At 44.1% G+C, this 23,588-nt stretch overlaps 1 protein-coding gene across 2 annotated transcripts in view; it reads right to left on the bottom strand.

Moving 5' to 3' along the window:
- LOC112257378 (tyrosine-protein kinase JAK2-like) overlaps positions 1–23,588 on the bottom strand; it is a 68,597-nt gene that overhangs the window by 19,543 nt on the left and 25,466 nt on the right. For both annotated transcript variants that reach the window (XM_042326544.1, XM_042326545.1), the window contains exons 2-10: positions 23,225–23,452; positions 8,976–9,099; positions 8,100–8,211; positions 5,117–5,262; positions 2,730–3,021; positions 2,319–2,438; positions 1,919–2,076; positions 911–1,022; positions 507–693 (exon numbers count right to left, since the gene is read on the bottom strand). In XM_042326544.1, the coding sequence (XP_042182478.1) occupies positions 507–693; positions 911–1,022; positions 1,919–2,076; positions 2,319–2,438; positions 2,730–3,021; positions 5,117–5,262; positions 8,100–8,211; positions 8,976–9,099; positions 23,225–23,452 (1,479 nt within the window). The remainder of the gene's footprint in view (positions 1–506; positions 694–910; positions 1,023–1,918; positions 2,077–2,318; positions 2,439–2,729; positions 3,022–5,116; positions 5,263–8,099; positions 8,212–8,975; positions 9,100–23,224; positions 23,453–23,588) is intronic.

Genomic DNA, 23,588 nt, shown 5'->3' on the forward strand with positions numbered 1-23,588 from the left:
AGGTACAAATCCGTCGTTTCTGCCCCTGAACAGGCAGTTAACCCACTGTTCCTAGGCCGTCATTGAAAATAAGAATTTGCCTGAAGGGTCTGGACTAAACACACTTAGCACCATGTCTCCTTTTAAACAATAGTGCATTATTTTTTATAGGCAAGTCAGTTGAGAACAAATTCTTATTTACAAAGACGGCCTACCAAAACGGCCTCCTGCGGGGACAGGGGCCTGGGATTAAAAATACAGTAAATAAAAATATAGAACAAAACACCCATCACGACAAGAGAGACAACACTACATAAAGAGAGACCTAAGACAACAACATAGCATGACAGCAACACATGACAACACAGCATGGTAGCAGCACAACATGACAACATTGTTAATCAAACTACCGTGAGAATATAGACTTAGTGTTGAGTGCTCAGCTGCAGAGCTGAGTCAGCCCACAGTTTATGATATTGTTTTAATCACAAAACACAGCTATGACCCTTATTCCCTGACCTCCTCACCTTTCGCTTTAGGCGGGCAGCACTTGGTGAACTGGAAGATGTGTCCGTCAGAGCGCAGAGCTTCCTTTTGGTAGCGGTGGAGCAGCTCCCTCAGAGAAGCAAAACTCTTCGTGGCCCCAGAGAGGATGTAGTCTCCCTGATCGGTCTTCACTATCTGGCAGTGCTTGTACTCAACTAGGCTGTCACACTGCAGGGGGACACAGATCAGATATGCACCCTACCACTCCCTATTGGTCCTTACCCTTCAACATTTGTAGATATGCAAGGTGTTAGCAATATGGTGAATGCTGCACCAGTACGCCTGCATACCTATCCAGACCCGTTCAGATCTGGAAACACTGAAGGGTCTGGACTAAACACACTTAGCACCATGTCTTTCAACAACTGTATGGTATTATACTCACGCCCACTACAAAAGACAGGAAGTATTTGTTGTAGTCCTTAGGGCTGCTACGGAGGATGTACAGACCCTTGTGATTCCCAGACCGCCGCAGCTTACCGATAGCAAAGTCCATCCTGAGGATAGAGAGACAGGACAGATATGGTCAGTCATGGTCGTACTGTGCGTATATATGTGCGTATATATGTACAAGTTAGTGATGAGGGGGTTGACGGGGTTATATCCGCGGGACAAACGGGTTTAGGGTCATGACATTTTGTGTGGATGAAGGGCGGGTTGAATAAAAACAGAAGACAATGCCTTTAAAAATGCATAAATGTGCAATTTATATCTATAGGCTACATGGAATTATTTTAGATTATCTGTCATTAATGTTTAAGCCTAAACTTTAGAGCCTAACAGTCGTTCGCCAAATAGCCTACACGCCAATCCCCAAATAGCCTACACGCCAATCCCCAAATAGCCTACACGCCAATCCCCAAATAGCCAATCCCCAAATATGAAAACGAGTCGTCTCTCGTTGAATGACAACACATAATTTATTGAAGAATCCCTACTGTTGACCAATCACCGACGAAGGGACGCAAGACTTCAACCCCGAACTTCGGCTTGCCTCCAGAAAAATGTGTGTCCGAACAGCCGAAAAAACGCTAACCGAAGTCCAAAACAAACAGAAACGTCATAATATTTACCCAAACTCTACCGAACTGTTTCGCATGGGAAGCATGCGGACACCTAAAGAGTTTATTTAGTCTTCTAGGGCAACATATCTAACATATCAGGCAAAACAAGTCCTGCACCCGCTATCAAATGGTTACGCCGTCTCCGACTAGCCAACTGTTGTGCATTTTCGATATTAGCGGGTTAGGGTGCAGGCCTCAGATTGTCATGTTATCCCATATAGGTCAGGCGGGTGAACAAACCTGCTGAGCCACACACCCCTAGTACACGTGTCTATGTGTGTGTGGATGTTCTTGTGTTTGTACAGTATATGTGCCTAGTCTAGACTTACGAGACTGGACCATGGCAGTAACTCTGAATGGCCTCCAGCAGCCTAGGGGGCGCCACCTCTTTACACAGGAAGTGGTGAGCGTCGGCTATGAGCCGGTAGTAGCCATCCACCAGAGACACAAAGGACAGAGCCTCCGACAGGGAACGGAACTCCAGCTCCTGTGTAGCAGAGAGAGATGGAGGAGGATAAGAGGATGGGTGGATCAGTCCTCTGTTACACATAATACATGAGACATGTTCCTGTTCTGATCTAGCAAAGTGCACCTGTTCCCCTACAAAGTGCACTTCGCCCTATGGCCCTGCACAAAAGTAGTGCACTATATTGGAAATAGCTTGTTATTTCAGACACAAATTATGCCCTTGTCCCTGTCTGAGTTATGAGGTTAGCAGAGTCATCGTACCAGAGTCTGACTGTCCTGTCTGTTGATGGTGACGATGCGACTCTCGATAGAGCCATCCTTGTTGGCTTGTTTGATGCTGATGTCAATAACTTCAGGGAAATCACAGTACGTCTGGAAACCCTATAGAGAGAGAGAGTAGTAGCAGCCACCCTGAATGCACAACCGTTTCAAACATCCTTTCTCTGACTCTCTATGACATTATTACAGGAGACTATTTGAACACATGACTAACTCTAGCCCCTTTGTGGTTATCTCAACAGGTCATATGTGCTTTCAGAAAATAGAAAGATAAAAGGAGAAGACGAGAAGGAAAAATATGAAAGAAAAAGACGAGGAGAACAAGGAACAAGAATAAAAAGGAAGAGAGAGTGAAAGAAGAAGAGAGAAGAGGACGCTACTACTCCCCCCTACCTTGTCTGCCTCCTTATCCTCCTCCCGGGACCACTGGATGCCGTTGTTTCCTGTGACGACAATGGTGACCTCTCCTTCCAAGGACTCAGTGACACGGAAGCACTCTGAATAGAAGGCTGGGTGCAGCGTCTCCAGGTTCACCAGGTATTTGAGCTTGAGGTCACGAGCCGTGGCTTTACACTGGCTAAACTGCTGGATGAACTTCCTGAAGCGATGGCGGATCCTCTTCCGGGTCACAAAGTGGTACTCTTGGATATGGGCACGTATGTCCTTGGGCAGGAACGACTTATAGCTAGGGAGGTGGAAGGAAGGTGAAAGAATTGGTTTAGTTACAATTGGGTCCATTACATACAAGTATCAATAGCAGCAAAGAGCTGAATTATGTGATACAACAAACACAATACAGATTTTAAGAACATGGGCTGGGGTGGAGTGAGGGGGGTGGAGGCGGGGGTGGATTGGAGTGAGGCGGGGGGTGGATTGGAGTGAGGCGGGGGTGGGGGGTGGATTGGAGTGAGGCGGGGTGGGTGGTTTGGGTGGAGGAGGCGGGGGTGGATTGGAGTGAGGCGGGGGTGGTTTGGAGTGAGGCGGGGGTGGATTGGAGTGAGGCGGGGGTGGAGTGGAGTGAGGCGGGGGTGGTTTGGAGTGAGGCGGGGGTGGATTGGAGTGAGGCGGGGGTGGAGTGGAGTGAGGCGGGGGTGGATTGGAGTGAGGCTGGGGTGGATTGTGAGGCGGGGGTGGAGTGAGGAGGCGGGGGGGTGGAGGTGGGGGGAGTGAGGCGGGGTGGATTGGAGTGAGGCGGGGGTGGAGTGGGTGAGGCGGGGGTGGATTGGAGTGAGGTGGGGGTGGGTGGGGAGGGGGTGGAGTGGGTGAGGCGGGGTGGATTGGAGTGAGGCGGGGGTGGTTTGGAGTGAGGCGGGGGTGGGTGGAGGAGGCGGGGGTGGAGGCAGGGGTGGGGTGGTTTGGAGTGAGGCGGGGGTGGGGGTGAGGCGGGGTGGAGTGAGGCGGGGGTGGGGGTGGAGGCGGGGGGGTGGATTGGAGTGAGGGGGGGGTGGAGTGGGTGAGCGGGGGTGGAGTGGAGTGAGGCGGGGGTGGAGTGGAGTGAGGCAGGGGGGGTGGGTGGAGTGAGGCGGGGGTGGGTGGAGTGAGGCAGGGGTGGAGTGGAGTGAGGCGGGGGGGTGGAGTGAGGCGGGGGTGGAGTGGGTGAGGCGGGGGGGGGGGGGGTGGAGGCGGGGGTGGAGTGGAGGAGGCGGGGGTGGATTGGAGTGAGGCGGGGTGGAGTGAGGCAGGGGTGGGTGGGTGAGGCGGGGGTGGGTGGAGTGAGGCAGGGGGGGTGGAGGCGGAGTGAGGTGGGGGTGGGGTGGAGTGAGGCGGGGTGGAGTGAGGCAGGGGTGGGGAGGCGGGGTGGAGTGAGGCGGGGAGGCGGGGGTGAGGCGGGGGTGGGGGTGAGGCGGGGTGAGGCGGGGGTGGAGTGGAGTGAGGCGGGGTGGGGTGGAGTGAGGCGGGGGTGGGTGGAGTGAGGCAGGGGTGGGGGAGTGAGGCGGGGTGGAGTGAGGAGGGGTGGAGGCGGGGTGGAGTGAGGCGGGGGGTGGAGTGAGGCGGGGTGGAGTGGGTGAGGCGGGGGGGGGTGGAGTGAGGCAGGGGTGGGGGTGGAGGCGGGGTGGAGGCAGGGGTGGAGTGGAGTGAGGGAGGGGGGGTGGAGTGAGGCGGGGGGGTGGAGGAGGCGGGGTGGGTGAGGCGGGGGTGGAGTGGAGTGAGGCGGGGGTGGGGTGGAGTGAGGCTGGGGGTGGGGGAGTGAGGCGGGGGTGGATTGGGTGAGGCGGGGGTGGGGTGGAGTGAGGCGGGGGTGGATTGGAGTGAGGCGGGGGTGGGGTGGAGTGAGGCGGGGGTGGGGTGGAGTGAGGTGATTTGTTTAACACTTTTTTGGTTACTACTTGATTCCATACGTGTTATTTCATAGTTTTGATGTCTTCACTGTTATTCTAGAATGTAGAAAATAGTAAAATTAAGAAAAACCCTTTAATGAGTAGGTGTTCTAAAACTTTTGACTGGTAGTGTACACATATCAGATATTCTTTCCCACTACAATATCACATGCCAAAACATGGTTTGTATTGAACCCTGATTGTGACGTGTATGAACAGTACAACTCAGAGGTTGAAGGGGTTCTAGGGATGATTAGGTGGCCAGGAAAGTGTCAGGTTTGGATTTTTAGACAGGACACCGCCCAGGGTTAACATCTCTTCTTCAGTGACCGCAGGGAAGGCTCTGCATTCCACCTGGTTTGACCGTTGTGTACACATTGCTTTGTGATCATACGGTTTTCAGCTCTGACAGTTTCTTCTCGGGTTCAACATGCACCATCTTCCTCCTACCAGCCTACTCACCTGGTGTCGTTATAGATGTCCACAGGGGACTGGCTACTCTCCTTAGCCATCCTCATCATGTCCAACACAGCCATGCCAAGACACTCCTCCTGGGTCTCATGGTCCACTGGGATAATCACCCAGCTATGCACAAAGTCACTACGCCACTGAGAGGAGGGAGGGAGGGAGATGTAGTGGATAAAAGTGCCATAAGGTGAAAACAAACAAGGCAAACGATTGAGGGAGAGAGTAGAGAGAAAGAGAGAGGAGGGTTGGTAACGTTAACATATGACAGACAGCCACAGCAGACTGGCAGACACCCCGAACATATCACATGTCTGTTAAAGCATGAGGCAGTTGGTACACGCCCCTATCTGGGGCATGCCCCAGTCTCTGGGGCATGCCCCAAGTGGCACCCTAAATAGGGTAGTCTAAACAAATCGGACCTTCGGCAACACAGTGACTACGGTCTCAGTTCAACGATGCACCCGTGGAATAGAGGAACGATGTCCCTACATCAATGCCTACATACAGTATAACTGAATCACTACAATAGCAAGATGGAGATCACTGAGGTTATTTTTTTAAAACTAGACCTTAGACCCCGTGTTGCCTAGGGTCAGGTGTTCCAGACTCCATATAGTGTTGAAACTAGACCTTAGTCCCATTGTTGCCTAGGGTCGGGTGTTCCAGACTCCATATAGTGTTGAAACTAGACCTTAGACCCCGTGTTGCCTAGGGTCAGGTGTTCCAGACTCCATATAGTGTTGAAACTAGACCTTAGACCCCGTGTTGCCTAGGGTCAGGTGTTCCAGACTCCATATAGTGTTGAAACTACACCTTAGACCCCGTGTTGCCTAGGGTCAGGTGTTCCAGACTCCATATAGTGTTGAAACTACACCTTAGTCCCAGACTGGTATAAAGTAGTGCACCAGAGCATTATGGGCTGTGGTCTAAAGTAGTGCACCAGGGCATTATGGGCCGTGGTCTAAAGTAGTGCACCAAAGCCCGTGGTCTAAAGTAGTGCACCAAAGCCCTATGTGCCGTGGTCTAAAGTAGTGCACCAAAGCCCTATGGGCCGTGGTCTAAAGTAGTGCACCAGAGCATTATGGGCCGTGGTCTAAAGTAGTGCACCAAAGCCCTATGGGCCGTGGTCTAAAGTAGTGCACCAGAGCCCTATGGGCCGTGGTCTAAAGTAGTGCACTATATTGGGAATAGGGTGCCATTTGGGATGTACACTTTGTCTGTTCATGCTGGCTAAGGAAGAGGTCCCCACAGGCAGGGTTACAACCTAACTGGGGAGAAAAGACTGCCTGTGTGTTTGAGGAGATCCATTTAACCAAGGTAGGATGCAGGCACAACCACTTCATTACATAATGATTAGTTATGCTATTTAAGACGCAAGGAGATTTGCAGTTCAGTGATTCCGACTGCAATGTTGTCCATCTCAAACACGTACACCCTGCATCCCTCGTCTTCCTGACTGCCTTTTCTAGCCTGCCATGGTACGTGGGATACATGCAGCCATGTTTCCACAAGCTACACCTGAAGTATTACACTCCCTCTTTCATTGTTTTGCTCAACAAATGTCTGTTCTGCACCAAAAGCGATAAGGATCTTAGTGTGTGTGAGCTCTAGAACTATGGCCAGTCCAGTTGAACTTCTATTCTCTCTGGGGATAAACATCAAGTGAAACCACAGGAGACATTGGTCTCGGCTATACAAACAACACGTCAGTAGACAGAATGTCTTGAGGAACATAAGACACATTTCCAAGAATAGAAACCAAAGAAAACGTCTTTTTTTTTTTTTTACATGGAAACAAAGTACCTCAGTTCTTAGAACTGTGGAATAAAGTCAACACCGCTTTCCTCACAGGGCCTCCATTTTTCTATAATACAGACTTAAAGGGGCCATCCACCATTGAAACAATAAACTAAGGGATCCTCCCCCAGCCTCTGTTTTGGTAAAAAGCTGATGGATGGGCCTGGAGAAATGTAAACACTCTTGAATTAATAAGCGGAGGTATTGATGCAAGGACTGACCATCCAAAATATCAACATTATAGTTATAAGCAGTTGTATACAGTGTTTGTTTACATTTTCAATCTTTACAAATATTGAAGTAAAACAAGCTTGTGTTTCAGGTTCTGATGGGGTATTACAGTTGAACTAAGCTCATAAGGCATTTATAAGTTATATTCTTCAAGAATCAATGGATGTAGCAATTGCAGCTTGCTCTTTAAAATGACAGCAGGACCTCGCATAGTAACTAACGTGTACAGGGTAATCTCTCCCACCCAGTGTGTTTTGTGACAATGTGAATGTGAAGATAAAAACTGAAAAGGACACCACAGTCCACACAGACATTCTAAAAACACGCACGTACACACAAAAACACACCCTACCAGCCACAGCCTTCATCACTGCCTCTCACCCTCCCAACACCACTTCCCCTTTTCTTCAGCATATGTACGGACACACACACACACACACACACACACACACACACACACACACACACACACACACACACACACACACACACACACACACACACACACACACACACACACACACACACACACACACACACACACACACACACACACGGGTAGATTAGGCAGTTATTTACACCACACAGACTTTACAGCTTCGTTGATTGGTGATTGGTTTATAGAAACCAGTTGCCCAAAATTGATTTTGCTTGGCAAAATCAATTTGGTCTCACCAGCTGGCTCTCTCTCTGTAGCAATTGAGCCAGGGGATGAGGTTACTTAATACCTCAGGTTACTGAAAGGTGGCTTTACAGGTAGGCTATTTTAGGGGAGTCTGTAGCATACATGTCAGACTAGAGCCCACATTTACAAAGCAACTCAGAGTCGTGCTCATTCATTATGATCTTTAAGGCAAAGCTGATCCAAGATCAGCACGCCTACACTCTTGAATTTCACACTACAAGACTGAGAAAACTTTCCTGGTAAAAAATATAGCCCAAGACTAACCTGAGCGAAGAGGTAGGACATGACGGTATCGTCGAACACCGGGCTGTCCATTCCCTTGTTGACCCCATAGCGGTGGGAACAGGAGCCTCCATACCAGCCAGGGAAGTAGTACCTGGGTGATGTAGAATTTTATTATCAATGTTTTTCATTTTCAATTATTCTAATCGGTCTGCAACCCAGAGTGTGTAAAGTTCTGGTTTAAATGAAACAGACAGAATTCCCAGCTCACAATTAGTCAAATAAATGTTTATTCACGAGAGGTCTCCCGTTCACATACAAAGATGTTCCTTTTATAACATTCTTCTAACCTACGCACACACATGCACACTAACATTAGGAGAGCCATCTTCTTCTCTAGAATTTTAGTTTATCACTACCCAGCTGATAGTTCCAGTCCCCCCCCAGAAAAAGGAAACCTGGAGGGGTTACTCCCGGTACAATCATACGTTCCCAGAGTTATAGCCGGGTCAGTTCAACCATAGTTGAATTGTTTCTAGGTGTTTTCTTAGGCATACACACATTCCTCTCACTCCCAGTCTAACCTAGTCAGACTTACGTTTAATATTTTTAATTACTCCTTATCCATGCTACATAACCTTTAATCCCTAATGGTTTAAGATAAACCTTATAAATGATTTTATCACTGGGGGGGACACAGAAAGGGAGAAGAAACAGGAAGAGGAGAGAAGATAAAGAAGAGGACTATATAAAAGACAAGCACATTGTGTCTAATACTACTACCATACAATGATACTTTAATTAAACAGCATTGCATATTTCACACTTTAATTCCTTAATATTTTTAATAGCCAATCGAATTGTTTCCTTTTCAACAGAAAAATAAAATCTAGACCCCTGACCACACCCACATCCTACCTCACTCTGAAGAGGAGACTGTCATTTGCTGATTGGTCGAGTTTGAGGATGTGATTGGGTGGGAACCACATGCGGTCGCTCTCCCTCATCAGGCCAAACAGGCTGCAATACAACGGCGACAGGCCTGGGAGACAGGAGAGAACAGAATAATAACAACATTGACACCAAACACATCCATAGGGATAAGCAGAGCCATATGTATCCTTGTGGTTAGTGTGTCAGCCCTGAGATTGGAAGGTTGGGGATTTGATCCCCTGTCAAGTCATACCAAAGACTCCAAAATTGGGACCTGATGCCTCTATGCTTGGAACTTTAGTATTTAGGAGATGGATTGGGGATAAGGCCCTGCGATAGACTAGCATCCTGTCCAGGGGGTGTTTCACCCTACAGAAATGGGAGGCAGAGCAATGGACATTAGACTGGTGGAAATCTGTCCTTTTGTCCAAATTTTAGATTTTTGGTTACATCTCTCTATGTGAGATGCAGAGTAGGTGAACAGATGATCTTCGCAAGTGTACTTCCCACCGTGAACCATGGAGGAGGAGGTGTGATGGTGCTTTGCTGGTAACACAGTCTGTGATTTATTTAGAATTCAAGGCACACTTAACCAGCATGTCTACCACAGCATTCTTCAGCGATACGCCATCCCATCTGGTTTGCGCTTAGTGGGACTATCATTTGTTTTTCAACAGGACAACGGCCTCCACAAACCCCTGACCTCAACCTAATTGAGATGAGTTGGACCGCTGAGTGAAGGAAAAGCAGCCAACAAGTGCTTAGCATATGTGGGAACTCCTTCAAGACTGTTGGAAAAGCATTCCTCATTATGACCTTTAAGGCAAAGCCAATCCTAGATCAGCACTCCTACTCATGCACAAACACACAGGTGGTTATGGTCAACTGGTCCCTGTAAGAGGGTTGGGGTTGTGAGGGTTTAGAGTTTAGGATTTTAAGCTTGAGGCGAGACATTTCAGTGGATAGTATTGGGCCTCAGTCAGCTGTGCTCTAGTCTGGAATCTTGGAGTGAAATCTGCTGTGCTCTGGTCTGGGCTCTGAGAGTGAAATCACTCTCAGCTGTGTTGTCTGGTCTGGGCTCTGGGAGTGAAATCTGATTAACTGGCCAAAAGGCACCTACTGTATGAAATGGCACTCTTCTCAGCATGGAAATAACGTTGTAAAGAGCATTAAACACACTAGCCATTTCAACAGCTTTAAAGTTATTAATAGATGTATGTTTTTCCCACGTATGTAGGCCTATAGCTTCGGGCTGCAATGTGTCCACAGGGGCAGCAGGTAGCCTAGTGGTTAGAGCATTGGGCCAGTAATCAAAAGGTTGGTGGCTCAAATCCCAGAGCTGACAAGGTGAAAATCTGTCGTTCTGCCCATGAACAAGGCAGGTATCCAACTGTTCCTAGGCCATCATTGCAAATAAGAATTTATTCTTAACTAACTTGCCTGGTTAAATACAAACATTTAAAATGTATGTATTTACACTACCCTTCAAAAGTTTGGGGTCACTTAGAAATGTCCTTGTTTTCCATGAAAACATATGTGAAATTAGTTGCAAAATTAATAGGAAATATAGTCAATGATTTTTAATTGAAATAATAACTGTCCTTTCGTCAAAGAATCGTTAATTTGCAGCAACTACAGCCTTGCAGACTTTGGCATTTTAGTTGTCAATTTGTTGAGGTAATCTGAAGAGATTTCACCCCATGCTTCCTGAAGCACCTCCCACAAATTGGATTGGCTTGATGGGCACTTCTTACGTACCATACAGTCAAGCTGTTCCCACAACAACTCAATAGGGTTGAGATCCGGTGACTGTGCTGGTCACTCCACTATAGACAGAATACCAGCTGACTGCTTCTTCCCTAAATAGTTATTGCATAGTTTGGAGTTGTTATTTGGGTAATTGTTTTTTCTGCGTCTCACGAATGTTCCTTCTGGTCCAAACACCTCAAACTTAGATTTGTCTGTCCATAACACTTTTTTCCAATCTTCCTCTGTCCAGTGTCTCTGTTCTTGCCCATCTTAATCTTTTCTTTTAATTAGCCAGTCTGAGATATAGCTTTTTCTTTGCAACTCTGCCTAGAAGGCCAGCATCCCGGAGTCACCTCTTCACTGTTGACATTGAGACTGGTGTTTTGCGGGTACTATTTAATGAAGCTGCCAGTTGAGAAGTTGTGAGGAGTCTGTTTCTCAAACTAGACAATGTACTTGTCCTCTTGCTCAGTTGTGCACCGGGGCCTCCCACTCCTCTTTCTATTCTGGTTAGAGCTGGTTTGCGCTGTTCTGTGAAGGGAGTAGCACACAGCGTTGTACAAGATCTTCAGTTTCTTGGCAATTTCTCACATGGAATAGCCTTCATTTCTCATAACAAGAAAAGACTGACGAGTTTCAGAAGAAAGTGCTTTGTTTCTGGACATTTTGAGCCTGTAATCGAGCCCACAAATGCTGATGCTCCAGATACTCAACTCGTCTAAAGGCTAGTTGTATTGCTTCTTTAATCAGCACAACAGTTTCCAGCTGTGCTAACATAATTGCAAAAGGGTTTTCTAATGATCAATTAGCCTTTTAAAATTATAAACTTGGAATAGCTAACAACGTACCATTGGAACACAGGAGAGATGGTTGCTGATAATGGGCCTCTGTTCACTTATGTAAATATTCCATTAAAAAAAAAAATCTGCCATTTCCAGCTACAATAACCATTTACAACATTAACAATATCTACACTGTATTTCTGATCAATTTGATGTTATTTTAAATGGACAGAAAATGTTATTTTCTTTCAAAAACAAGGACATTTATAACTGAACCCAAACTTTTGAAAGGGAGTGCATGCATGCATGCATGTATGTATGTATGTATGTATGTATGTATGTATGTATGTATGTATGTATGTATGTATGTATGTATGTATGTATGTATGTATGTATGTATGTATGTATGCATGTATGTATACATCCTTCTGCAGGGATTTTTTTTTCTCCCAGTTCTTTTTTAAATCATGGGAGTACTCCTAACAGTAAAACATGTCAAATGCCCATCCTTTCATTTTTATTTCAGCCCCCAAAAAATGTGCCAGTGATTCGCCCATGGATTGATGTTTCAACATTGTCACAATGAAGAGTTTGGAGTTCGACTAGCCACGTGCAGTTACAAGCCTGCTAGAGTTAGCGGCAGGCGGACAAGCAATATCCACCGTCGTAGTACAGATGAAACCTGAGCTGGGAGCTGGACAGTTTTAGAAAACCCTGACTAGATCTAGTTTCAATAATAGTATACCCCTTTGGGCCAAGCCCTCAAAAACAACAACAACAATGTCTATGAGACGAGTGTGTGACAGACAGCAGATGAGAGAAACCGGAAGTGAGAATAGAGTGCTGTGTGACAAGAGGAAGAGAAGCCTAGGCGAGCGTATTGCATGGTGGAGGTTAGTAAGTTTGTTAGCTAGCCAACCCCACTTTCTGCCTGTACGGGAAGACTGCGATATGGCAGCCTGGGGGAGCAGAGGAAGAATAGAATACAAGTCATCAGCCATCAAAGGGCGGACTGTCCACATCTAAATAAAAGTACTAGATTGAGTGTATCCGTCAAATTTCTGTGGTCTGAGGAGCTTTTCCCATTCTACTAGACCTAATTATATGGTTGTCGTCTTCTCCCTTAGGTGCTCAGAATAACCTCACTGTCTCTCTAAACTTCGTAACATAATAACTCTGACATGGCAACATAATCACTCCAGCATGTCGAGTTACACTGCAGTGTGGAGTAGTTAAACATCAGAAGGTATAGGTGGACAGGGAGTGAGAGGAGTCAATTAAAAATAATCCGAGAGCGCCTGAGAGAGAGAGCCAAAGAGAGAGAGCCAAAGAGAGAGAGCCAAAGAGAGAGAGAGCCAAAGAGAGAGAGCCAAAGAGAGAGAGCCAAAGAGAGAGAGCCAAAGAGAGAGAGCCAAAGAGAGAGAGCCAAAGAGAGAGAGCCAAAGAGAGAGAGCCAAAGAGAGAGAGCCAAAGAGAGAGAGCCAAAGAGAGAGAGCCAAAGAGAGAGAGCCAAGAGAGAGAGAGAGAGAGCCAAAGAGAGAGAAAGAGAGAGAGCCAAAGAGAGAGAGCCAAAGAGAGAGAGCCAAAGAGAGAGAGCCAAAGAGAGAGAGCCAAAGAGAGAGAGCCAAAGAGAGAGAGCCAAAGAGAGAGAGCCAGAGAGAGAGAAAATGAAAGCGAGAGAGTAAATGAAAGAGAGCGAGAGTGCAAGAGAGAGAGTGCTGCAGGGTGCATATCAGAGACCTTCTGGGGTGTGTTTGAGAGAGATAGAGACATAGAGAACTAAAAATCAACAAGTCAACAGCCTGCTGAGGTCAGTGTATGAACACCCAGGTCAGTGGTAGGCTATATTCAACATAACTACACTACATGACTGTGGCTCCAAGACAAATTCAAGCAAAACTGCTATCAAGGCTTTTCCGGGTTGGGACTAAGAATATATTCTCTTTAAACTACATCTCAATGCATATTTACACTTTACAGATTAAACTGACAGATACAGAACAATGTTTACACTTTGAAGCAAAATTGAAGAAGGGTAATTTGGAATGAAAATAAGTTATTTTTTGAGTACTCTGTAAACCGGGCCAAACAGATAGCAGTTTGACACATTTGTCCTCTTGCACAGATGAGCTGACCTCTTCAAGTGGAGGTGTCAAATAGGTTTTAAAGCTAAAAATACACAGACTTTTGGACATCTAGTTAAACAACCACCACAACAACTGTATAACTGCTTAAAATGACATTAAGACTGATCAAGGAGAGATGGGTCTAAGTAGGCGGGTTCTGCTCTAACGGAAGAACAGACTGCGCTTCAACTCAGGTACACCACTCGCTACCTACCGCCAAACCTTGCACACGACTCTGCCAAGAAGCACAATGCTCAAATACTTCTGCGTTAGTCTTTGACTAATCAAATAATTAATTTATCAAATAATTAGTCTAATGAATCTGAGTACAGCCTCTCCAGGCCCAGATTACCCTAGTCACAAAACAGGTCTATACCAAGGGGATATGAAGCTTGATTTACTGCCATGGTGGCTAGGCTGGTTACACACGTGCAGAATCCCAAAACAAACCCTTCGCTTGCCTGCGCCAGACGTTCTATGAGTCTACAGCTTAATTGGACGGGTGTTGCAGTGTCCCATATCCAGCAAGCATCAAACCCACAACCTCAGTTTACATTTACCGCTACAATGACTCCGTCTATGTCAAGACAAAATGAGAACCCCGTCTGCAGTAAACAATGACTAGAGTTGTAGTTCCACAAAGCCCTCAAGAGAAGTAACCCTGAGTCAGACTGCTAATGAAAGAGGTCAGAGGAGATATTTGTGTGGATTACACTCCCTCCGCATTGAAACCTCTTCCTCGTGCTTCTGTCTGCGCTGAAAAGGTTTACTTTTATGGGTTAGGGATGGTTTGATGTTTGTTGTAGGGGCAATAAGAACAAACGGCATGCACTTTAGGCCCTGTAGGGCAGGAGATCGTCTCTGTGGTTGCAGCATTGTGAGGGTTAACACGTTTACATTTTTTTACTCACGTTGGCCACAGAGAAGGAGAGCCCACAGGCTTTGGAAAACGGGCCGTGTCAGTGGCACTGTATTGTCCTCAAAGCGAGCAAAGAAGTTGTTTAATTTGTCTGGGATAGGAACCTGCTCTGCTTTCTGTGTGAGGAAAGGTAGTACTCTACAGGTGTTGTAGAGCAAAAACCTGTAGGAGAGTCAATGCCTTGATGTTTGCAGAGAATGACTGGGTGTTGTCCAGGATCACACCAAGACACTAATGTCAGGCCGGACACTAGTCTTGTGTTCAGAGCCAATGTTGGTTCTGATGGAGGCTGGGGCCAGTCTGTGATATGGGCGTTGCGTGGATTTGGATGAGCGGTGGAGTCTGGGCCCTTTGGTGTCAACAGCAGTCACAGGACATGGACGTGTGTGAGGTATGTGGTTTTCAGAGGAGGTTGGTGTGAAGAGCTATAGGAGGACAGGCTCATTCTAATAGCTGGAATGGAATAAACACAACAATAAAACACAACAAGCATATTGAAACCACAACTTGACTCCATTCTAGCCATTACATGACAGTCCTCCTATAGGTCCTCTCACCAGCCTCCACTGGTGGTGAGTGTCATCCACCCAGATGTGTGTGTCAGGGTTTCAGTTAGCCGGTAATTGCTTGCTTTTGGCCTTTTTTCCCCCCCAATAATTTTTTGTTGTTGTCGTTGCCAGCCAAATTGACCAAAAAAAAAAAATCCCATTGCAAAATAATGCTTTTTATTCATTGATGGTAATACATTTAACTGACATGCTTATCGGTCTATAGGTTAATTTGCATATTTTAGCATCATTAAAATTGGTGTGTGTGTATTTTCTTATTTATACAACACAACTATCACAGGCATACAGAGCCTATTTTGAGCGGGATGTCTACTCAGTTGTGCAAAGTACAAAAGTAAAAAATACTTTGAAGTACTACTTAACTTGTTTTTTGGAGGTATCTGTAATTTACTTTTTATATTTGGGACCACTTTTACGTCACTACATTCCTAAAGAAAATAATGTACTTATTACGCCATACATTTTCCTTGACACACAGAAGTACTAGTTACATTTTGAATACTTAGCAGGACAGGAAAATGGTCCAATTTACACACTTATCAAGAGAACATCCCTGGTCATCCCTATTGCCTCTGGCCTGGCGGACTCAATAAACACAAATGCTTTGTTTGTAAATAATGTCCGTGTTGAAGTGTGCCCCTGGCAATCTGGTAAAAAAAAACTTCTGCTGTCTGATTTGAAATCATTTATACTTTTACTTTTGATACTTAAGTATATTTGAGCAATTAAATGTACTTTTGGGTATTTTTTTTCTATTAGAGCAGCAACTCTTCCTGGGGTCCACACAAAATATGACATAATGCAAAACATTAATAGACAAAAACAAAACTCCATAAAAAAAATGTTTAAGGCACACGTAGCCTACGTATCAATACATACACACAAACTATCTAGGTCAAATAGGAGAGACGTGTTGTGCCGTGAGGTCTTGCTTTATCTCTTTTTTGAAACCAGGTTTGCTCTTAATTTGAACAATATGATATGGAAAAGGAGTTCCGTGCAATAATGGCTCTATATAATACTGTACCCTTTCTTGAATTGGTTCTGGATTTGAGGACTGTGAAAAGACCCCTGGTGGCATGTCTGGTGGGCCAAGTGTGTGTGTGTGTGTGTGTCAGAGCTGTGTGTAAGTTGACTACGCAAACAATTTGGGATTTTCAATACATTGTTTCTTACAAAAAGATGAAGTGATGCAGTCAGTCTCTCCACAACCATTAGCCAAGACAGAATGGCATGTATAGTACTTAAATCAGCCCTTTGATTACATTGAAGAACAAGACGTGCCGCTGTGTTCTGGACCAGCTGCAGCTTAACTATGGCTTTCCTTGCAGCACTCGACAATAATCAATAATAATAATCAAAACTAGAGCCTGCAGATCATATTTTTATTACGGACAGACCTCTCCCCATCTTTACATCCATTGAATCTCTGTTTTGACCATTTAGTCTCTTCAACTTGTTCAACAGCCACAACATTCATTACCAGATTCAGCTGAGGTCTATAACTTAGGGAATGATTTGTACCAAATGTCAATGCTCTTAGTTTTAGAGATGTTCAGGACCAGTTTATTACTGGCCACCCATTCCAAACCAGACTGGAACTCTTTGTTAAGGGTTTCAGTGACTTCATTAGTTGTGGTTGCTAATACGTACATGGTTGAATCACCAGCACACATGGACACACATGCTTTGTTTAATGCCAGTGGCAGGTCATTGGTAAAAAATAGAAAAGAGTACAGGGCCTAAAAAAATCTGCCCTGCGGTACACCACACTTTACCTAGAAAAGCTTCCATTAAAAGAAAAACCTTTACGTTCTATTAGAAAGATATGTCAGAATCCATGCTAGGGGCTGTACCAAATGTTTGATGTATTATAATCATTGATTATGCTTATGTTGTATTAATATAAGGGGAGGGGTTATAAGACCCCTCCCTCCTTACATTTATAGGGTCCTAGACTACAGATGAACAATATATACACACATTATATGAGGTTTAATAATGCTTTTTGTTCTATGTTGCTCTGTCTGTATGCTACGTCTTGCTTGTCCTATGTTGCTCTGTCTGTATGCTATGTCTTGCTTGTCCTATGTTGCTATGTCTTGCTTGTTCTATGTTGCTATTGTCTATATTGTAATTGTTTTTAATAACCTGCCCAGGGACTGCGGTTGAAAATTAGCCGGCTGGCTAAAACCGGCACTTTTACTGAAACGTTGATTAATGTGCACTGTCCCTGTAAAAATAAAAATAAACTCAAACTCAATATTGTTCCACAGTACTTTTCTAGGCTCTCTGCCTCTTATGAAGAAACTGTCTGAGAAATGTGTGACTGTGAGACAGAACTCTGCAGGGGAGTGTAAGAGATAGGAGACTAGTCAGACATTCCACTATAAATCAACTTGGACATTTACTGCTAAGCTTTTAGATAACACTAAAAGCCTTGTTTATATAGCTGTGTAGGCATGGTTTTGTTCTCATGAGTAAAAGGTAATGATGTAGGCAGTGACATCACTAAGGCTGGACTTCGGGTTTAATAAAAAACAACTTGGGACCTTTTCTATTTTTGCAGAACTTACTCAGAAACATGCGTCATGTTCCTGTTGTCAACTTCTGTCTGCAATTGCATTAATAAAGGTTTTTGAATTATTTAATTAAAGATAGTCATAATGCTAATTTCACCAATGAGCCCATGATTGACAAGGAACAAGGAAACGAACCCCAACACTATGACAGAGGTTGAAAAGCCATAACACATGAGTGTTTTCAACAACAAGTTATAGTCAATAATATCAAAGGCTGCACTGAACAGTACAGATCCCACCATCTTCTAAACAATTTCTTTCAACCAATCATCAGTTGTGTGTGTCAATGTGTCAAATGCTGTGTCCTTCTCTATAAGCATGCTGAAAGTTTGATACTAATAGGTTTACAGAGAGAAACAATTTGTTCCAACAGTTTGCTAAGAGCTGGCAGCAAGCTGAAATGTCTACTGTTAGAACCAGTAAAGGCTGCTTTATCACTCTTGGGTAGCAGAATTACTTTGGCTTCCCTCCAGGCCTGAGGACAAAGACTTTCCTCTAGACTCAGATGAAAGATATGACAGATAGGAGTGGCTATAGAGTCAGCTACCATCCTCAGTAGCTTTCCATCTAAGTTGTGAAAGCCAGGAGGTTTGTCATTATTGATCGATAACAATCATTTTCCCACCTCTCCCACACTAACTTTACAGAATTCAAACTTGCAATGCTTTTCTTTCATAATTTCTTTTTTATGCATAAATATGATGGCTCACTGTTCGTTGTTGGCATCTCCTGCCTAAATTTGCCCACTTTGCCAATGAAGTAATCATAAAAATGATTGTCAACGTCAAATGGTTTTGTGATGAATAAGCCATCTGATTCGATGAAAGACGGAGTTGAATGTCTTTCTGCCCATATAATTTCATTTAAAAAGTACTCAAATGTTTTTCCATCATTCTTTATATATCATTGATCTTGGTTTCACAATACAGTTTCCTCTTTCGGGTTGAATTTAGTCACATATTCTCTCAATTTGCAGTAAGTCAGCCAGACAGATGTGCAGCCAGACTTTTGCCCCATCTCGTTCAACCATACAGATTTTAAATTCCTCATCAATCCAAGGAGACTGAACAGCTCTAACTGTCCGTTTTTTTAAAAACAGGTGCATGTTTATCAATAATTGGAAGAAGCAATTTCATAAATTCATCAAGAGCAGCGTCTGGAGGCTCCTTATTAAATCACATCGAACCTACATGTTTTTAACACCATCTACATAAGTCACAGCAAAATATTTTGTCTTATCTCTTATACACTATTTTAGGCCCAGCTGTTGAAACTTTGGCTTTCCTGTATATAGCCACTATATTGTGATCACTGCATTCAATGGGTACGGATACAGCTTTAGAACTAAGTTCTACAGTATTAGTCAACATGTGATCAATACATGTGGATGATCTTGTTCCTGTAGTGTTTGTAAACACCCTGGTAGGTTGATTAATAACCTGAACCAGATTACAGTGAGAAGCTTCCTATTGAGTGGACAACTTGATAAAAACCAGTCAATATTTCAGGTCACCATGAAAGTAGACCTCTGTTTACATCACATACACAATCAAGCATTTCACACATTATTAAGATACTGACTGTTAGCACTATGTTGCCTATAGCAACACCCCTAAAGAAAAGGCTTTAGATGTGCCAGGTGAACCTGCAACCACAACACTTCAATAACACTTGACATAAGATCTTCTTTACGCATTACAGGGATGTGGCTCTGAATATATACAGCAATTCCCCCTCCATAAGCATTTCTCTCTCTTCTATAGCTGTTATATCCTTCTATTGCTAAAATTGTATCATCAAATTAATTATCTAAGTGAGTCTCAGAAATGGCTAATATATTAATGTTATCCAGTCATTGACTTCATGAACCTTATATCAAAGGTTGCCTATATTAATATGACAGATTTCCACCGGTCCAATGTCCATTGCTCGTGTTTCTTGGCACAAGCAAGTCTCTTCTTCTTATTGGTGTCCTATAGTAGTGGTTTCTTTGCAGCAATTTGACCTTGAAGGCCTGATTCACGCAGTGTCCTCCTGAACAGTTGATGTTGAGATGTGCCTGTTATTTGAACTCTGAAGCATTTATTTGGGCTGCAATTTCTGAGGCTGGTAACTCTAATGAACTTATCCTCTGCAGCAGAGGTAACTCTGGGTCTTCCTTTCCTGTGGCGGTCCTCAGGAGAGCCAGTTTCATCATAGCACTTGATGGTTTCTGCGACTGCACTTGAAGAAACTTTCAAAGTTCTTGAGATTGTCCGTATTGACTGACCTTCATGACTTAAAGTAATGATGTACTGTCGTTTCTCTTTGCTTATTTGAGCTGTTCTTGCCATAATATGGACTTGGTCTTTCACCAAATAGTTATTTTCTGGTCCTTATACCACTACTACCTTGTCACAACATTACTGATTGGCTCTAACGCATTAAGGAAAGAATTTCCACAAACTAACTTTTAATAAGGCACACCTGTTCATTGAAATGCATTCCAGGTGACTACCTCATGAAGCTGGTTGAGAGAATGCCAAGAGTGTGCAAAGCTGTCATCAAGCCAAAGGGTGGCTACTTTGAAGAATCTGAAATATAAAATATATTTAGATTTGTTTAACACTTGTTTGGTTACTACATGATTCCATACGTGTTATTTCATAGTTTTGATGTCTTCACTATTATTCTACAATGTAGAAAATAGTAAAAATAAAGAAAAATCCTTGAATGAGTAGGTGTGTCCATACTTTAGACTGGTACAGTACGTAAATAAGGTATTCTGTTTATTCTTTGTAATCTGCAAACATTTCTGAAAACCTGTTTTCGCTTTGTCATTAGGGGGTATTGTGTGTAGATTACTCAGGATTCTTTTTTACTTAATACATTTTAGAATAAGTCTAACGTAACAAAATGTGGCTCTGAATACTTTCCGAAGGCACTGTATATAAGTACATGTAAAACCAAATACGTTTAGACTTTTACTCAAGTAGTATTTTACTGGGTGACTTTTACTTGAGTCATTTTCTATTAAGGTATCTTTACTTTTTACTTAAGTATGACAATTGGGTACTTCGTCCACCACTGTTTCTGCAGCAGCTCCTCAGCGTTTTACTGCCAGAGTAAAACATGTTAATTCATAAGTCCAGTCATCGCTTAACAATTCTAAAATGCAAATCGCTTGTTAAAAACTGTTTCCATGGCCACAATTAAAAAGAGCTACTGGTTTTATTTGGGAACTGAAGCGCGCCTCCCATTCACATTTCAAGTGTAGTCAACATTAGACAGGCTATCAGTCCGTCACCCACCACTTTACAATGTGAGTTATGCATCTTGAAAACATACTTAAAGCAGCAATATGTAACTTTTTGGGCGACCCGACTCAATTTACATAAAAATATGAGTTATAGATTTGTCACTCTCATTGAAAGCAAGTCTAATAAGCGGTAGATCTGTTCTACGTGCACTATTTCTATGCTTCCTGAACTCAGCAAACAATGTTTCCACTGCGAGAATGAGAACAGTAAATGACTAATGCATTAACAGATATGTATGTAACCAAATGACAGGGATTAATAGTTCATTTATTACTGGTTACATATGTAATGGGGAATAGACAAACAAACAAAGGCCAAACAATTCACATGAAACAATGAATGCGCAAGAATTGACGGGAGACAGCGGAGGGCATTCTGGGTAGCTGAAAGACGTGCCTTTTTCTTCGCCATACACCCCTCCCCATCTTGTCTCAACATTTAAAATTATACTCAAGACACCATCTTAAAATATATTTTAGATGCTTTTCACTGACAGCAAATCAGCTAGGCCTATTGCCATGTGGGCTTCCCAAATAGACACAGCCTACGAGCTTGTGATTTCAAACAGTCCACAGCTCATTTTGTAAAGAAGCTAATGATTATCCATTCCTCTGTGGCCAAGTGATGCTCTCTGGTGAAGTATTTTGGATGATTTTATTTATTTATGTATAGACAGGAGTAATAATATAAATATATTTTTTTACTTTAGGGCCTAATTAGACTTGCGGCCTATGAAAGACTTCCTCATGCGACATTCCTCTCCTGTTCCATTGGTTTTCATATCAACTTTCTTTCGTTGTGTAGAAGCCAAAGGCACAATCCTAGTCACAATCCTAGGAGATTATAACAACACATGGTCATTAAGGCCAGATTGTTCTCCAAGATGTTCAAACGTTCATAATCACCAGCAGGGTCAAATAATAATCACAGTGGTTGTAGAAGGTGCAACAGGTCAGTACCTCAGGAGTAAATGTCACTTGGCTTTTCATAGCTGGGCATTCAGAGGTCGAAATAGCAGGTGCGGTAGAGAGAGAGAGAGAGAGTGGTGTGCTGTTTTGAATGGCATGTTCCCGCAAATGGCATTTTGTCAAATGTTTGACAATGACATGTTATTTCATGTTTCATTACAGGAGTTGCATGTTCCGTTAAGATGCATTACCATAACCTAAATGGGATCTGTAATTCTGGCCACCGTGGGTAGACACCCTAATGGGCAACGCACCCAATGCATACGAGTCCGGTACATTTCTCAAATGGCCGGTAAATTAAAATCTTCCCGGTCACGTTGTCCGGCGTCACATTTCCCTAATGGAAACCCTGGTGTGTGTGGATCTGGATCACCAAGCAGACACTCCAGGCCCCTGAAGCCTGTGGGCAGTGGTTTCTGGGCCCTGTTGTGTCAACAGCAGTCACAAACAAGGAAAAGGGTGGGGAGGGTGTGTGTGTTTGGCTACTGGTGTAGGCCTATGCCGTAGCATTTTAAATGAATCTGGCATAAACCCAAACCACTCACAGTCTATTGACACTAGAAACAATCACTAATGTGTTTTAGCCAAATGTTAAGGCTAACGAAACAGTCACTAGTATTTTAGCCAAACGTTAAGGCTAACAAAACAGTCACTAAAGTGTTTTAGCCAAACGTTAAGGCTAACGAAACAGTCACTAAAGTGTTTTAGCCAAATGTTAAGGCTAACGAAACAGTCACTAAAGTGTTTTAGCCAAACGTTAAGGCTAACGAAACAGTCACTAAAGTGTTTTAGCCAAACGTTAAGGCTAACTAAACAGTCACTAAAGTGTTTTAGCCAAACGTTAAGGCTAACGAAACAGTCACTAAAGTGTTTTAGCCAAACGTTAAGGCTAACTAAACAGTCACTAAAGTGTTTTAGCCAAACGTTAAGGCTAACGAAACAAGCGCTGAAGTGGTTTGGTTAAAGGCCAGAGAAGATGCTTTAGAGTTAAAGTCAGAGATAGGGGAGCACAGTGAACAAAACGGCAAAGTCTCATAAACCGGCCCACACTTTAATACCTCAAACAAGCACAGAGGGGAAAATAGCATGTCTATTATCTCGTTCCCAAACTAAGCCCTACTAACCCGATGCAGTATGTGTCAGTCCTTGTTTATGGCTTTAATTCCACTCAACATTGTTCATGCTTTATTAAATCATCTCCTTTGGAGCAGAAAAACATTGAGCCAACTGGCTCACTCACCGCATGCCTTGGCCGCGTCGATGCACAGCTCCTCAGCCACATAGTCCCCTGCCGGGTAGGTGAGGTCTTGGCTGTTGGCTCCGCCCTGGCCCAGGTGGTACAGGTGCACCCTCAGACATGGAGGTGGAGCTACTTCCTGTTCCTGTTTGGTCTCGGAGACAGGAAGTGGGTTCAGGATGCAGCCGTTCTGATTGGACGAGGGACATAATGCAGACTCCATGTCCATCACTGCAGGGAAGGGAGAGAAATACAGTGTAGAGGGGAGGAGAGAGGAGGGAGGATAAAGAGTATGGGGGGAGAGAGAGAATGAGGTGGTGGGGGAGGGACAGAGGGGCGAGTCAGCAGTCAGTTGAGTGTCATGATT

Source organism: Oncorhynchus tshawytscha, linkage group LG09 (assembly GCF_018296145.1).
Source record: "Oncorhynchus tshawytscha isolate Ot180627B linkage group LG09, Otsh_v2.0, whole genome shotgun sequence".
Lineage (NCBI taxonomy): Eukaryota > Metazoa > Chordata > Actinopteri > Salmoniformes > Salmonidae > Oncorhynchus > Oncorhynchus tshawytscha.